Source organism: Cenococcum geophilum (genome assembly GCF_001692895.1).
Source record: "Cenococcum geophilum 1.58 unplaced genomic scaffold K441scaffold_47, whole genome shotgun sequence".
In the NCBI taxonomy this organism is placed as follows: Eukaryota; Fungi; Ascomycota; class Dothideomycetes; order Gloniales; family Gloniaceae; genus Cenococcum; species Cenococcum geophilum.
This window is the reverse complement of record NW_027137605.1, coordinates 150,201-165,890: the sequence shown is the minus strand read 5'-3', so window position 1 is coordinate 165,890 and position 15,690 is coordinate 150,201. Positions and strand designations below refer to the sequence as shown.

The 15,690-nt window shown below is 34.2% G+C and overlaps 3 protein-coding genes across 3 annotated transcripts; all 3 read left to right on the top strand.

Annotated features, from left to right (window-relative positions):
- The first annotated feature begins 7,107 nt into the window (after positions 1 to 7,107).
- On the top strand, positions 7,108 to 7,882 carry K441DRAFT_240016 (uncharacterized protein). The gene has a single exon (XM_067640708.1). It carries the CDS (start codon positions 7,243 to 7,245, stop codon positions 7,672 to 7,674), a length of 432 nt encoding a protein of 143 aa, XP_067499895.1. The 5' UTR covers positions 7,108 to 7,242; the 3' UTR covers positions 7,675 to 7,882.
- K441DRAFT_732074 (uncharacterized protein) lies at positions 7,876 to 8,694 on the top strand. Its single transcript, XM_067654241.1, has one exon. The coding sequence runs from the start codon at positions 8,090 to 8,092 to the stop codon at positions 8,312 to 8,314; it is 225 nt and encodes a 74-aa protein (XP_067499894.1). The 5' UTR covers positions 7,876 to 8,089; the 3' UTR covers positions 8,315 to 8,694.
- A 68-nt stretch (positions 8,695 to 8,762) lies between these two features.
- K441DRAFT_666042 (uncharacterized protein) lies at positions 8,763 to 8,990 on the top strand. The gene has a single exon (XM_067649600.1). The coding sequence runs from the start codon at positions 8,794 to 8,796 to the stop codon at positions 8,959 to 8,961; it is 168 nt and encodes a 55-aa protein (XP_067499893.1). The 5' UTR covers positions 8,763 to 8,793; the 3' UTR covers positions 8,962 to 8,990.
- Positions 8,991 to 15,690: the final 6,700 nt, after the last annotated feature.

Here is a 15,690-nt window from a genome sequence, read left to right as displayed (position 1 = left end):
TATACTAATAAAGATACTCTCTTAAAGCGCTATGTTTAAAGAGCACTCTATATACGGAAGCGGGATAGATAATAACGTAGATAATATCTAAATTGTATAGATCTAACCAGTATAGAAAAGAACGTATTAATAGGATATAAGGGATGACCTCTAAAAGATATAATAGGAGCTAAAAGGAGTAATAATAACGCTAGTACCCTAGAAGTCCCTAAAGTTATATACACCCCTATTATTAGGCAACCCCCCTACCATAGACATTACCGCAATTAGCGCTATAATGTTTCACTTTAATATATACCAGAAGGATAATAAGGTCTTTATAATAAGCCTATATAAGATTAACCGAATTATTAATAATAGAGAGGAAAGGCTAACTAAGGAAACCGACGAGGAACTAGTTAAACGCCTCCTTTTTACCATTTTTATAGACTATAAGGATGCATTCTCAAAGGCGGCCTTAGATAAATTACCCCCTTACCAGACATATAATTATAAGATTTAATTAAAAGCTAATAACTCACTAGGCTATAGCCCCCTCTACTATTAATTAACGGATAAGCTAAAAGCAATAAAGTAGTACTTAATTAATAACCTAGATAAAGGGTTTATTAAGCTAAGTTAAGCCCCTTTTACTTCCCCTATCCTGTTTATAAAAAAGCCTAATAGAGGCCTTTATTTTTATATCGACTATTAAAAGCTAAACGCTATTACTTAAAAGGACTAGTATTCTATTCCTTTAATTAACGAGACCCTTGCATATCTAAGCTAGGTAAAGATCTTTACTAAACTTAATATCCGCTAAGCTTTTTACCAAATTAGGATAAACCCTATATCTAAAGATTTAACAACGTTCCGTACCCGTTATAGTTCCTATAAATATAAAGTTCTTCCTTTTAGACTAATAAACGGACTGGCTACGTACTAAAGGTATATAAATGACGTTCTTTTTAATTACCTTAACGAATTCTATACGGTATACCTAGACAATATCCTTATATACTCGGACAACAAACTTAAGTATTAAGTTTATGTTAAGAAGGTCTTGGAGAGACTACAGAATATAGGCTTATAAGTTAATATTAAGAAATGCAAGTTTAGGGTAAAATGTATAAAATACCTTGGGTTTATTATAACTATAGAAGGAATTAAGGTTAACCCTAAGAAGGTAGAGGTAATCCGTAACTGGAAGCCCCCTTATATAGTAAAAGGAATCTAATCCTTTCTTAGCTTTTATAACTTCTACTAACGGTTTATCCGTAACTATAAAATTATAGTAAAACCTCTTATATAACTAACCAGGAAGGATACGCCTTTTGTCTTTAATAATAGCTATATAGAAGCCTTTAAAGAGATAAAGGATTGGCTTATCTCTTCCCTAATCCTTTATTACTATAACCCGGACCTTAAATTAATGCTAAAAACGGATATCTTTAATAGGGTCGTAGTGGGAATCCTATTACAGTTATATCCAGACGGCGAATAGTACCCTATAGCTTTCTTCTTAAAGATAATAGACCCGGCTAAGTATAACTATAAAGTATATAACAAAGAAATGCTAGCTATTATTTAATTACTCTCCTAATAGTGCGTAGAGCTTAAAGGTATAAACTCCCGGATTAAGATATATATAAATTATAAAGCCCTAAAGTACTTTATAACTATAAAGCAGCTTACTAGATAATAAGCCTATTAGGCTAAAATACTCTCCTAATTCTTCTTTACGATTATATATTATTCTAGTAAGTAAAACTTTAAGGCTAATGCCCTAACCTAAAGAGAATAAGATATAGGACCCTAGGATGAGCTAAAGACCCAATATCGGACGCGCGCCCTCCTCTATCTAGAATAGCTTAACCTACAGATTCTTAAGGAGCTAGACTCCTAGTAAAACAAGCTAGCACTAATAGAGGAGTCCCTAGAGAAGCTAATAGGGCTAATTAACTACCTCTTAACTGCAAACCGTATAGCTAATGCCCTAAGGGCCCTCCACGAATAAGCCGTAAAAGGAAACCCCAATTTTAAGATAGAGGAAGGATTGCTCCTATACTAGGAGTAGCTTATAGTCCCTAACGTTAATAATCTACAGACTAAACTAATCCGCGAAGCTTATTGCTAAGTCTCTACGGCATACCTTAGCAAGAATAAGACCCGTAAAATTATTAACTGCCGCTACTACTAGCTAAGAATAGTTATAGATATTAATTAATATATACGGAACTGCGAAGACTGCTAGAGAGCTATAATCCCACGGGATAAGACCCTAGAACTACTTAAGCTACTCCTAATACTAGAGTGCCCTTAGTAGTATATTTTTATAGACTTCTATAAACTACCTAGGGACCGTAACGGATACGATATAGTTATAGTTATAGTTAACCGCTTTAGTAAACACCCGTTCTTAATTCCCTATTATAAGAACATTAATGCTAAAGAGACAGCCTGGCTATATGTCTATTACGTCTACTAAATCTACGGACTACTAGATACTATTATGTCTAATTATAGGCTATAGTTTATATCGGCATTCTAAAATGAGTTTACCTAGATCTTAGGCATTAAGCTAAAGCTTTCTATAGCTTATTACCCCTAGATAGACGGTTAGACAGAGATTGTAAATTAGTACCTAGACTAGAGGCTTAGGCCCTTTATTAACTATTTCTAAGACAACTGGTCTAAACTACTATCCTTAATGGACTACGCGTAAGTAACCTTACCCCACGACTTTATAGGGTTTGCCCCGATTTAGCTAGAAATGGGATACTTGCCCTATATAAGCTTTAACTAGAAAAGGCTAGAAGAACCCTAGACTATATAAGAGAAGCTATCCTATACTAAGGCCTAACAGTACGCCAAATGATTGGAGGAAGCCTAGATGGTAGCCCGCGAGAACCTGGAAAAAGCTTAAAGGTTAATGGAATAGTAGGCGAATAAACACCGCCGAGAGCCCGATTTTGCCCCTGGCGATATAGTATAGGTTATAATAAGAAATTGGAAGACTGAACGACCTAGCCGTAAGCTGGACTACTAAATAGCAGGACCGTATAAGGTTCTTAAAAAGATAGGCAACTTATATAAGATAAAGCTCCTAGATTTAATTAGGGTTTACCCTATCTTCTCGCTAGATAAGTTACGGAAAGCTATAAATAACTTATTACCTAGACAAAAGAATAAGCCTTCCCTACTAGTTTAAGTAAACGGTAATAATAAATAGGAGGTTAATAAAATACTGGCCTNTAAGATAGTANNGGGANNGCTAAAATACTATATNTAATNGAAGGGCTANAATNCTAACCTAACCTNGTACCCTNNNTAGAACTTTATAGGCTGCCCCTAGAAGCTTAAAGAATTCTATAACCAATACCCTAATACGCCTAGACCCCTAAAGTACCTAGACGAATAAATGGAATGCTAATATAATAAAGATAATAAGTTACCGGAAGAATATAGGGATAAAAACGCCCTAAAGCCCTAATATAGCTGTCTACCAAATTCTGCTATATTCTGCCGTTTTCTGCCAGTACCGTAAAATTTCAAATATTGAGGAACTTTAACCGCCGGTTGAAGTTGTCTAATTAGTTAGATCCGTGCCAAGACTTTTAGCGGCTACTCTTTCTAGCCTAGTGCTTCCACTTAGCCCATAATCGCCTTTATACTTAGTCTAGACGTACTTATATCCCCTTTATCTCCTTATCTTATATTTTGTAATCCTATATTTATAAGCCTAATGCTACCCTATTTCTAACTAAGCCTAAGGGTAGGCTTTTCTTTTAAAGAGGGGGGTGATGTAACGGCGCTATCGCATGTTACCTGCTAAATTCTGCCATATTCTACTAACCTGCGATTGGCCCGCCCAAAGCTAGCGCCTTAGCGGCTTCCCTATATATTTGTTTACATCGGTCCTAGCGACCCCTTTTCCTTCTCTTTAGCTTAATATCTTCGTAATACAGCATTCTACAAGCTTCGGTTCAGAGGCATTTGTATAAGCCGTAACAATTAGATCTCCTAAAATCGTAACTAATAAATAAAAGTACTCCTTCTATCTGTAAGGTAGTTCTATTCTTTTTACTACTGCTAATAAGATATAGTTTCTTATTACTTTACTATCTATTAGTGCTTTAAACTATTAATCTTACTAGTTAACTTACAAATTTAGGTATTATCCTTAAATTCCTTTAAGGGTCTAAGGCTCTACTATTAGCTCCCTTTAGTTTTATAGGCCTCTACTTTTCCTAATTACTAGTTACTTAATTCTACTATACTTGGCTTACTTTTTAGCCAATGCTTAGTTTACTTTTTGTCCTTAATATACTATAGATATATATTCTTTAGGCATTTCTATTACTATTATCTATCTAAGTATTCTTCCCTAAGGAGTTTTTTTAGTTAAAGTATTAAGTCTCCTAACTCTTAGACTTCTGTTAAATACTATTTATATATATATTTAGTATTTTTATACTATTACTCTTCTAGCGCCTAATATATTCTTATAGGGTACTTCTAATTCTTTTTCTTTAGATTCTTGTGCATATTATATATATTATCTATATATACAATCTACGCCAATATATAATACGCTAAGTACTTTAGGTTAACTCTAGGTTTATTCTTTTCCTTAAGTTTAAACCTCTATTACATTAATTTAAATATTACTATTTTATTTATAAGTATTAAAATCCATTATTTACTTCTCTAGTCCTCTATTTATTCTTTTAGATCTCTTAATATTATAATTAAGACTCCCTTAATATAATTTATCGCTTTTTCTGTAATTAGGTGGTCTTAAATAACTTATTTATCTAACTATATATAGAAATCTTCCTACTTATTATTATATCGTTGCCTATACCACTTTTAGTATAGCTCCTTAAGTGTATACGGTTTGTCTATAAGGAAGTATTTTCTTATTATTATATTGTAACAGCCCTTTATATATTATTCTTTAAATCTAGTTAAAAATTTTAAGTCTTCTTCCTCTTCTAGTTCGTTTAACTATTTTACTCTTAGCGTTTCTGCCCTTAGCCTATTAGTAATTCTTTATATAGGTGCCCTATTCCTTATACGTCCTAATATGCTAGATTTCTATTTTAGTTTCTATTCTTGCTATATAAGGATTTATTGCCTAAATTTTTCTATAATTTCTTTCTTTGTTTATTATATAAGTAGATTTTTAAAGTCTTCTTACTTTTTAATTAAGGTATTAGCTTTCTGATCCTGTTACTAAGCCTTACTTATAATTTCTTTAATAGTTCTTATTCTATTGCTAAAATCTTAGTCCTATAAGATTCTTAAGCTAAGCTCCAGCCTTAGTCTAACTAGGCTTCTATAGTGTTTTTATCTTATTTTAAGAGTTTTAAATCTTACTTATCTTACTTTAAGAGTCTTATACCTCTAGGAAACTCTATCCCGTGCTTATCTATATATCTCCAAACTAAGTTACTACTCTACTCTATTAATTGTCGTCCGTTATAGGTCTTTAAGCTTATTTTATTCCCCCCTAGGAATCTTAAGTCTATGGCCTTTTGCCTTTATTAAGTGGTAAGTTAGCACTAGCAGTTATCTGCTTACTTAATCCCTTTTATTAGGTATTTCTCCTTCTATCTTATAAAGTAATAGATGCTGTATCTAATAGTATTATAATTTCCATTACTAATCCTTATTCTGTAAAGGTTTTAGTCTTTACTTTTAATATAACTATTCTAAGGTCTATACACTTCCAGTAAGCTACCTTTATTACCTTATTATCGGTAACGTATGTGATGGGGTTATGAAGGTGACCCTAGTTATGACCGATTTGAAAATCAAAATTTACCAAAATGCTAATTTGGTGGTAAATAATTAGTAAAAGCTATTATAAATTATTGCATCATCCTTCCTGCGAATCCTTTGGTAAGCAGCTTCTTCTACTGCCTTCTTATTGGTCTCCTAAAGTTGCATAATAAAAGCTGTAGCTATGGCTGTAGCGGCGGCTGTGGAGGACTCTTCCGCCCGCTTTTGGAGCGGTTGATTGTTTCCATGCCTTAATATACGCTAGGTAGACTCTAGGATACGTTACGTGGGCCGCAAAATACGCACCTGTGCTTGCGCGTACGCTAGTTTAAAACTTCCTAGGCTTTTGCATAAGCTTCAGCGCCTTTATAAAGATTTTTTTTCGCTAGGCTGTTAAAGCTGCTTATAGACGATCTTTTGTATCTAGAGCACGCGGCCAGCGAGGCATGGCTTTAAGTTCTGTGCAAGGAAGTAAGGAGAAAAGTCGATGTGTTGATGTTCAAAGCGGCAGTATATTTAGCTACCCTAAATGAGAAGGCGGTAATGTAAATCGGTCATAACTAGGGTCACCTTCATAACCCCACTCTACATCGCCAAGATAAGTGGCCGAAATTGGCACCTTAGAAAATCTTTAATTTTGCTACCTACAATACCTCGTCATTTGCCCTTCAGCCCTCCTACAATCACGTAGTCTTTTGGTATACCATTTATACATCTTCTGAATCGCACACTGATCCATGGTGCTTGTAGTTGATATACTGGTTGGTTTATTTACATGTAAACAGACGGTTTTTGGTTGTTGCGCACGTGCCAATTTCAGCCACTTATTTTGGCGACGTAGAGCCCCATCACATACGTTAAATATTTTACCTATATTAAATTTATTATCTTTAATATCCAATTTATATAACAGTTCGTTAGTTCCTCTAAATTTTAATAATTTTAGCTCCTATAGCTAATAGCTTACTGTAACGTTTCCCGCCCTAACGTCGCCATTCGGCCAAAAAGACACGGAGTGCTTACGAACTTGTTCGCAAGCGCGGCGGGATCTAATATATGTACTCTTACAATTGCCCTCCCCTCTGCGCGTTCGCCCTCGAACGCCGAGCCGCAGGGGGTCCGCACACCAAAAGTCGCACCATATATTAGGAGTCCCCAGTAACGTAAGCGATTGGAATCTTCACCGACACCTCATCGCACGGATGCGCGTTAGACTGTACCAGAGCGAAGTACGTGACCGTCGGGAGTCGCACCTACGACCTACCTAGCAACGAGCCCACACACCTATGTAGATTGCCACAGCCCAGCCATGACGCAAAGACAGCTCCCCTGCCAAACTAAGAACCCCGCCAGACACAGACGCCGTTTACCCCGCAATCCTGCCATACCTTCCTCACTCAGTCTCTTCCCCTCTTTCATCCACTTCCTCCCCTATTGAATGTAGCCCCGTTAATACCGCATCCCACTACCATCACCATGCCCTCTCTGATCCAACACCAAAAATCCACCAAACACTGCCCCTGCCCCCGCTGCGATCCCTCTGACAGCCACGAAGCGCTACTCGAAGCCCGCCTATCCCCCATCGATAAATACTCCTGTCCCGAATGCAGGCGGCGCTTCGCACAGGAACCATCCCTCGAAGCCCACCAGCGCGAGAGCCTGCATGCCTACTGCCACAACTGTGACATCCTCTCTCCTACGAGATGGTTACACGCACTACNCATGCAATCGCACGCCCCCGTCCCACCGATGACGCCATCTTCCGCGACCCAATTCCGGTGCTGCGACTGCGAGCGCGATTTCAAAAATGAAGGGGCACTCGCAGAGCATCTTCGTTTCAGCAAGGCACACGGACCGCGGAAGGGGGGCAACAAGAAGAAGAAGAAGAAGAAAAAACAAAAACAATAAGAGGAGGGCAATTACTGCACGAAGTGCAAGAAGTGCGAAAGGACTTTCAAGAATCGGGGTGCGCTGGGGCGGCATCTGTCGCCGGTGCGACATAATCCGCTGAGCGACATCAAGTGTGTAGCAGATGCGAAGTGCAAGAAACAGTTTAATTGCCCGTCGGCACAGTTGCAACATCCGGGGACTGGGGGGTGTGTGTCAGGGATGACGAAGACGAAACTGAATGCAGCTATTGCAGCAAATGATACAGGACGGATAATAACATTGGGAGGAGTCACGGCACAGTGGCTGCTAGAGGACAACCCGTCTGCGACTTCGATACTCACCCCAACCTCGACCGAAATTCCTCGACTCCTATCCACCCTCCGCGATCCTCACACCCACATCCACTCTCTCAACTAACACGAACTTCTACTTCATGCTTACCTTCCAGCCTCTTACTCGGAGTGGCTATCAAACATGCCCCCTCTGCCCTCCGTCCTATACTCGCACATTCAAGCATAGAGCACTTCAACAACATCCGTCGTCAAGGGCCCACGCTCAGGTATCTATGCCCTTGTCCTTACCAGTACCCGATGAGATATCATTCCATTGCCCGCGTGCCTTGATGGGCGAGAGGAGCAAGAAGAAGGCTGTTAGGTAGTTCTCGACTATGAGTGGGCTGGCACAGCATCTTGAGAGTGGTGCTTGCAATGGAGGGAAGGAAACTTTTAGGCGCGTGGCAGAGTATGCGCAGGAGGAGATGAAGGTAATGGGGTTTGGCGGGCTGAAATTGTTGAGCTAGAGATTAGTATTTCTACGGGTTCACCGTGTTCGTCGGGCGATAAGGTGTTTAGGTGTTTGTTTTGCTTAATAAGGGTACTCCGGTGATATCTATTATATATTAGGGGGGCACGGGGGGGTTATTTGGCGCGGTTACGACCCGGGTTAATACGAGGTTAGGACCACCTCTACTACAGTCGCTTCGGAAAAGGACGATCAAATGTCAGAAACCATGATCAAAAACAGAAATTTGCCGAATCCTCACCTGTTTGAACCCTTTTTCTGTACTCGCGCATGCCACCACCCATCCTCCATACTAATATATCGCTATCGCCTATTTTTTAAAGCCATTCAAAGCCTATGTTATTTCCTATTTTAGTTAGCGCTATAACGCACAGGAGGAGAGCTAAAGCACCTAAGAATACTGCAAAGAACGCTTCTAAAGGGCCTAAAGAGGTAGACCTTACTGTCGAACCTATACCTATACCGACGCCTTTTACTGTTGTAAAACAGCCCAAAGATCTTTAAACCTTTCTTCTGAATATTATCGTATGCGCTAATGCTATAAAGATATTTAGTAATATTCTAGCTATCTTATTTAGAGCCTTTAAATACTAGGAGTTTATTACCTAAAATATATATTAAGCTAATGAATATTATGGTCTTTATTCTTTCTAGCTTAATTAATTAACTGCTATTATTACGTTATTAAATCTAAAGGATCCTATAATACCTAAAGAGGTAAATAATATAAACGAATGGCGCAAAGTAGAGGGAATAATAGAGGCACAGTTAAAGTACATAAGAAAGGCATAGAGGGTTAATCTTATAGTTAAATATAAGGCCGCTACTACACCTATTAACGCGTCTACTAATACTAAAGACGCTAATTTTACTGCGGCTATTAATGCGGCGCTTTAAGTAAGAGGTATTTTAATTAAAGCAGCGGCTAATAAGGAGGTAAAGTCCCCTAGTAAGGATTATAAAGGTATAGTAGAGGAAGCTACTAGTAAAAAGAAGGCGTTAACTACTACCAAATTACAGAAAGAGGCTGCTAAATAGCGTAAACGTGTAGAAGCTAAAAGTAAGCATCTATATACGCTGCTTAAACGCTATTGCTGCCTTTAATAGTACTATAAGAATAAAAAGCACGGCACTATATACTGTCTTAAATTTGACTTAAAGCACTACCTAACGCGCTGGTTAGAGGCAATAGAATAAAAGAAAGCTACGGTTAATATACTAGATCTGTCCTTACTATTAAAGATTAAATATAGTAAGTACCTATAGGATAAGGAGGATAAAAAAGATATAAAGGCGTCTTTAGGCAGCTATAAGCACCGTTAAGGTAACTCTTATAGTATAGATAAATTAAGCTCCCCCCTCTAACAATGGTAGCGATAAAAGGCTTATACTATAGTTATATAGTTACTAGCCAATTCTATTTAATAAGATCTATTACTAATAGCATTAACGCTTTTAATAAACTAGATATAGCAGTAAAGCTAAATATAGTAGTAAAACCAGCTATAGAACTAGTAGACGCTATAATAGTTATAGAGCGCTATATAGGCAGTACCGCCCTCTTTTATATTACTAACTATTGTTAATACTTATTTTATAGTGGATTCTATACTAAATATAAGATCTTCTTTAGTGCCTTCTTTATAGAGCGCTCTATCTAATTCTACTCTATCCTTTAAAACGCCTACCAGTTCTTACTATTTACTTTTAAATATGCCTTTTACTAGCCTACTACCTAGCAACCCTGCCCGCAGCAATATTAAATAATTAGATAGTAAGCTTAGCGCCTTTATTAAATAGCTATAAAGCCGTTATCTAGCTTTTATTTATGCCTTTACTAAAGCAGAGTTAATTTTAGTTAATAAGTACTATACCTTTAAGATACTTAAGTATGCGCTACTTAATAATAATATAGGCCATATATTACGGACGCTTTAAGTGCAATGTTACAACTACTAGGAGAGGAGTTAGAAGTAGCTAGTTAGTTAATTAAGGCACGGTCTAAAATGGAGCCGATAGAACTATATAATAAGGAATAGTAACTAAGGTTATATAATATGCTACGTATTAAATAAGAGGGATAAGAGGAACTTATATACCTTATATATAAGACGTACTTTATATATAAGGAGGATTTATTAGGAGTATAGTTGTATATTTAAAGGACTATAGTCCCTACCTAGATAGTTCTTCTCTCCTTATAGTAAATCTTAGAATATAATTAGAGTTAATCTATTAGGTAACTACTCCACTAGTTATATTTACGTTGTTAACTATTCTATACCTATATACCTAGCCTATTAATAAGTCCACTATAGTATTTCCTACAAGGCTTCGTTATATATTTACTACTAAAGTTATAATAAAAGAAGTTAAATAATATGCCACTAAAAGCAGTAGCCACAACGGCGTCTACAGTGGCGACTACTTTAGGATTAAGTAATAATACTAGTATAGCAGATACTAACTCGCAACTAGTTACTATTAGATAGCTATAGGAAATAGTTAACCGATTAATAGACAATAATAAGATATTTAAAGAAAGGATTAGTAGAATTAGAGTAGCTAAGGTTAAGTTACCCTTAATTAAGCGATTCTTAGGAGAGAAGTTAAAGCTTAAGGGATTTCTTACGTAAATGCACTTTAAGGTTACGCAGGAAGGAGTTAAACTAGAAACGTTTATAGATTAAGTTGCTTATATAGGATTATTCTTAATAGGAAGGGCACTTAAGTAGTTTAAGCCTTACTTTATAAAGATATAAGAATATAGTATAACAACCGCTAACTAGGAGGTATAGTATATATTCTTAAGTTAGAATAGGTTTATGGAATAATTAACGCAAATATTTAGAGACCCGAAGGCAACCACTATAGTAAAAAAAAAGCTTTAAAACCTAGTATAAAGGACTTTAGTAATTAAATATACGATATAGTTTTAAACGTTAGTAATATAGGTTAAATAAAATAATAAAGCGCTTATAGTATAGTATAAATAAGGACTTAAGGCGAAAGTCTAAGACGTAATTATCCTAATAGAAGATGCGGATACTCTTAAGAATTTAATTAAGTAATTAAAATTAATAATAGGATCTACTAAAGAAAGTAGACTAAGAAGGGTTAGAATAGAGTTTTATAGTTATATAAGGCGCAGAATACGCATTAATAAAGTTAAAGTTAGAAACTATAGTATAGCGTAGAGCTAATAGACCTAAATAGTATTAAAGAATCTAAAAGATAAAATAAGAAATTATAGAAACCTAGAGGATAAGGATTAAGTAATTAAAGGTTTAAGAAGTAGGGGCTAAACTAGGGATCTTAGTAGTAGAAGACGTTTAGGCAGACTCTATAGTAAGAAAAATAGTTTAAAGAAGGAGCTTATATAAATTGCGGAAAATAGGATTATTACGTTAAAGACTATAAAAGTAGGTAGAGTTACTATATAGTAAAAGGAACGTAACTAGTAGACGGTATATACGTATAAAGGGATAATAATATGCTATAAGGAACAAAAGAATATTTAATTAAGAGTTTTGCGTTTTATTATAATAATACATACTAAATTTATAAGGACGCTAAGTATGGCGTAAGCTATTAGCTATAAAAGCTAAAATTATTAAAGTTTAGAGGAACTAATAAACTAGTTTATAGATCGGACATTAAGGACAATAAATTTAACGTAGGTAAAACATTCCGTGACGATAAGGTAATAAAGGCAGCTTATTAGGAGTATATAGACCTTAGAGATATTATATAAAAGGTAAAGGATAATTCTACTACAGAATAGGGAATATTAGTAGCGATTAAGACCCCACTAGATACGATGTCTATCACTTTATAAAATATAAGAGAAGTAGGATAGTAAACTATTTTAGTACTTAATAAAGGCAAAAGGCTAAAGGCTTAAGATTCTTAAGCTAAAATAAGGTAGGCTTAAGGACCTATAATAGACAATAACCGATAGAGTAGAGTAACGGCGTAGTTTAGTAATATACGAATAAGCTTAGGGCGAAGTTTCCTAAAGGTATAAGACTCTTAAGATAAGATAAGAATACTATAGAAGCCTAGTTAGACTAAGGCTAAAGTAAGGCTTAAGACGGAAGCAAGCTTAGGATTAAGAATCTTATAAAACTAAGATTTTAGTAATAGAATAAGGACTATTAAAGAAATTGCGAGTAAGGCTTAGCAATAGGATTAAAATATTAATACTATAATTAAGAAGTAAGAGAACTTTAAGGATTTACTTATAAGACGTAAACCAAAAGAAACTATAAAAGAATTTAGGTAAAGAATTATCGTATAGCAAGAACAGAAACTAGATAAGAGATCTAGTATACTAGGTTATATAAGGGATAGAGTACCTATATAAAGAATTACTAATAGGCTAAGAGTAGGCATACTAAAAGCTAAGTAGCTTATTAAATTAGAAAATAAAAAGGATCTAAAGATCCCTACTAGGTTTAAAAAACGATATATAAAAGGTTATTATAATATAGTAATAAGAAGATACTTCCTTACGGATAAGCCGTATATACTCTAACAGCTATACTAAAAGTGGTATAGGCAAAGGCATAATGATAAGTAGGAAGATTTCTATAAGCTCGGACCCCTAGAACTCGGCCACCCCCGAACTCGGCCACTTAAGCGAATCGAACCCCACCACTTTTAAAGCTATCTATACTTAATCAAATCAATCTAATATTCTACCCCTATGTGCCATTTAGTAAATCGGCTCTGGCCTTTCTATCTGACGCCTTTTAAGGCTTTACTTTTAACTCCTTTGCCCTTATTTTAGCCTCTTTCTCCTCTACCTCCTCTATACCATATTTAATCAATTATATAATTATAATTTTTATATTTAGATCTATAGCTGCCTACCTATAAAATTTTGGGCCTTTAAGGCCTTTAAGCTGCGATTCCAAGCTATATCTTTAAGCGCCTTTATATATAGCCTCTATAGTAAGCTGCTTAAGTTGTTGACTTCCTTTTTATATAAGTAACTAAGTCTTTTAATTAAGTATATACTCGTTATAAAGGCTATAAATGATCTACTATATATTATAAGGCCTTTTTAAAATGTCTATAATATTAAACCAATTACTATTAACTTATTTAAAGCTTAAAGCCTCTATTAAAGCCTTATTTTTAACCTATAAAGACTTAAAGCCCTTCTACGGATTCTATAGATAAATACTAAAGGTATACTACCTAAATTTAACTATTTTTGCTAAGAGGCCTTCTTTTTAGGCTTTATGGTTATACTTAGTAAAGTAATATCCTTTAATTTAAGTTATATTATTAAGAAATATAAGCTCTATAATTTAGTCCTAATATTTTAATTCTATAAAAGAAAAATATAATAGATTTAAGGGTTATTATATTAAATAAAGTAGTAGAAAAGTAAGTTGTGTGCTATATTATATATATTTTAATAAAAACTTAATTATATAGTGGCTTATATAGCTATTAAAAAATAATAATTAAGCTTTATTACTAAATAATTTAGTTTTAAGTAAGAAAATATTAGTAAATTAGTTAAATATAATATAATATTTTTTTAACTATTTTTTAACCTTATATATACTTAACAGAGTGTTTTTTCTTAGTGGAATTATATTAATTGAAAGTGTTTTACTTTAAAAATTATCAGAAGTTTAATTAATTAATTAAGGGTAGATATTATCTCTATAATAAATACCTATTTATAATTATTTAGTAACTATATAAAAGTCTTTATTTTGGAGGTATCTCCTATAGTGATTTAGTTTATATATACACTTAATATAGCCTTAAATTTATTTAAAAATTAGGTATTTTTTACTCATATATTAATCTTCCTTTATACCTTTTTATAAAGGTTATAGAATTTTTAAATTTACTTTAGTTATGCTATATTAATTTAAATACTTTCTATTAACTTAGTAAATAAAAATTTTATATTAAAATTTTATTTAAAATAGCTAATTACCTATATTTTACTAAGGGGCTTAGTATCGCTATTTTAATTAAGGGTTTAGGTTACTATTTTTCTATAACTATATATATAAGCGGGTAAAACTTTATAAGTCCTATTTAAGTACCTAATTAATAAACAAAGTCTCCTATATAGGAGTTAATTGCTATTTATATTAGTGTATAAATTGCCCTAGTAGGTACTACTTAATTAATCGCTTAAAATTGACAAAGGGACATTATATGCAAGCATAGCTTTTTGCGCAGACTTATAAATACCAGATTTAAAATCTACAATAGCCATTTATAAGTTCTATATATTTTGGTCTATATTGATCGATTCGTTGTGGAGAAAATAGGTCTACAAATTGGTGGTTCGGTTTTGGTTGGGTGGCCGAGTTCGGGGTTGGCCGAGTTCTAGGGGTCCGAGCTTATATGGTTAGATAAACGAGTTATTTAGAACTACCTAATTATAGAAAAGGCCATAACTTATATTAAAGGAGCCTTAATTATAATGTTAAAAGATTTAAAGGAATAATTAGAGGACTAGAGAAGCGAAAGGCGCATCTTAGTACCCGCGAGCAAAGTTATAACGTTTAGATCAGTATAATAAAGGTTTAAACTTAAAGATAAAGATAAGTTAAGAGTTAACCTAAAGCATATAGTATACTATACGCTATTATAGATTATATGCGTAGACGATATATATAAAATATATAAAAATCTAAAAGAAAAGAATTGGAAATACCTTATAAGGATATATTAGGCACTAGATAAGCAATAGTATAGGAATGCTAAGTATATATATAAATAGCATCTAATAAAAGTTTAAGAGTTAGGAGACTTAATACTTTAACTAGAAAGATTCTTTATAGAAGAATGCTTAGATAGATAATAGTAGTAGAAATACCTAAAGAATATATATTTATAGTATATTAAAGATAAAAAGCGAACTAGGTATTAGCTAAAGAGTAAGCTAAGTATATAAGAATTAAGTAGCTAATAGTTAGGAAAAGTAGAGGCCTATAGGATTAGAGGGAGCTAGTAGTAGAGCCTTAAACCCTTAAAGGAATTTAAGGACGATACTTAAATTTATAAGTTAAGTAGTAAGATTAGCGGTTTAAAGCACTAATAGATAGTGGGGTAACGCGAAACTATATTTTACTAATAGTAGTTAAAAGAATAGGATTACCTTATAGATAAAAGGAGTAATCTTACCTATTAGTTATAATTTTAGGAGATCTAATAGCCTATAGAGGAGGGATTATTAATCTTAAAATAGGA

Excerpts from the sequence above, each read along its gene's own strand:
- K441DRAFT_732074 (XM_067654241.1), top strand. The coding sequence starts at position 8,090 with ATGCTTACCTTCCAGCCTCTTACTCGGAGTGGCTATCAAACATGCCCC.
- K441DRAFT_666042 (XM_067649600.1), top strand. The coding sequence starts at position 8,794 with ATGTTATTTCCTATTTTAGTTAGCGCTATAACGCACAGGAGGAGAGCT.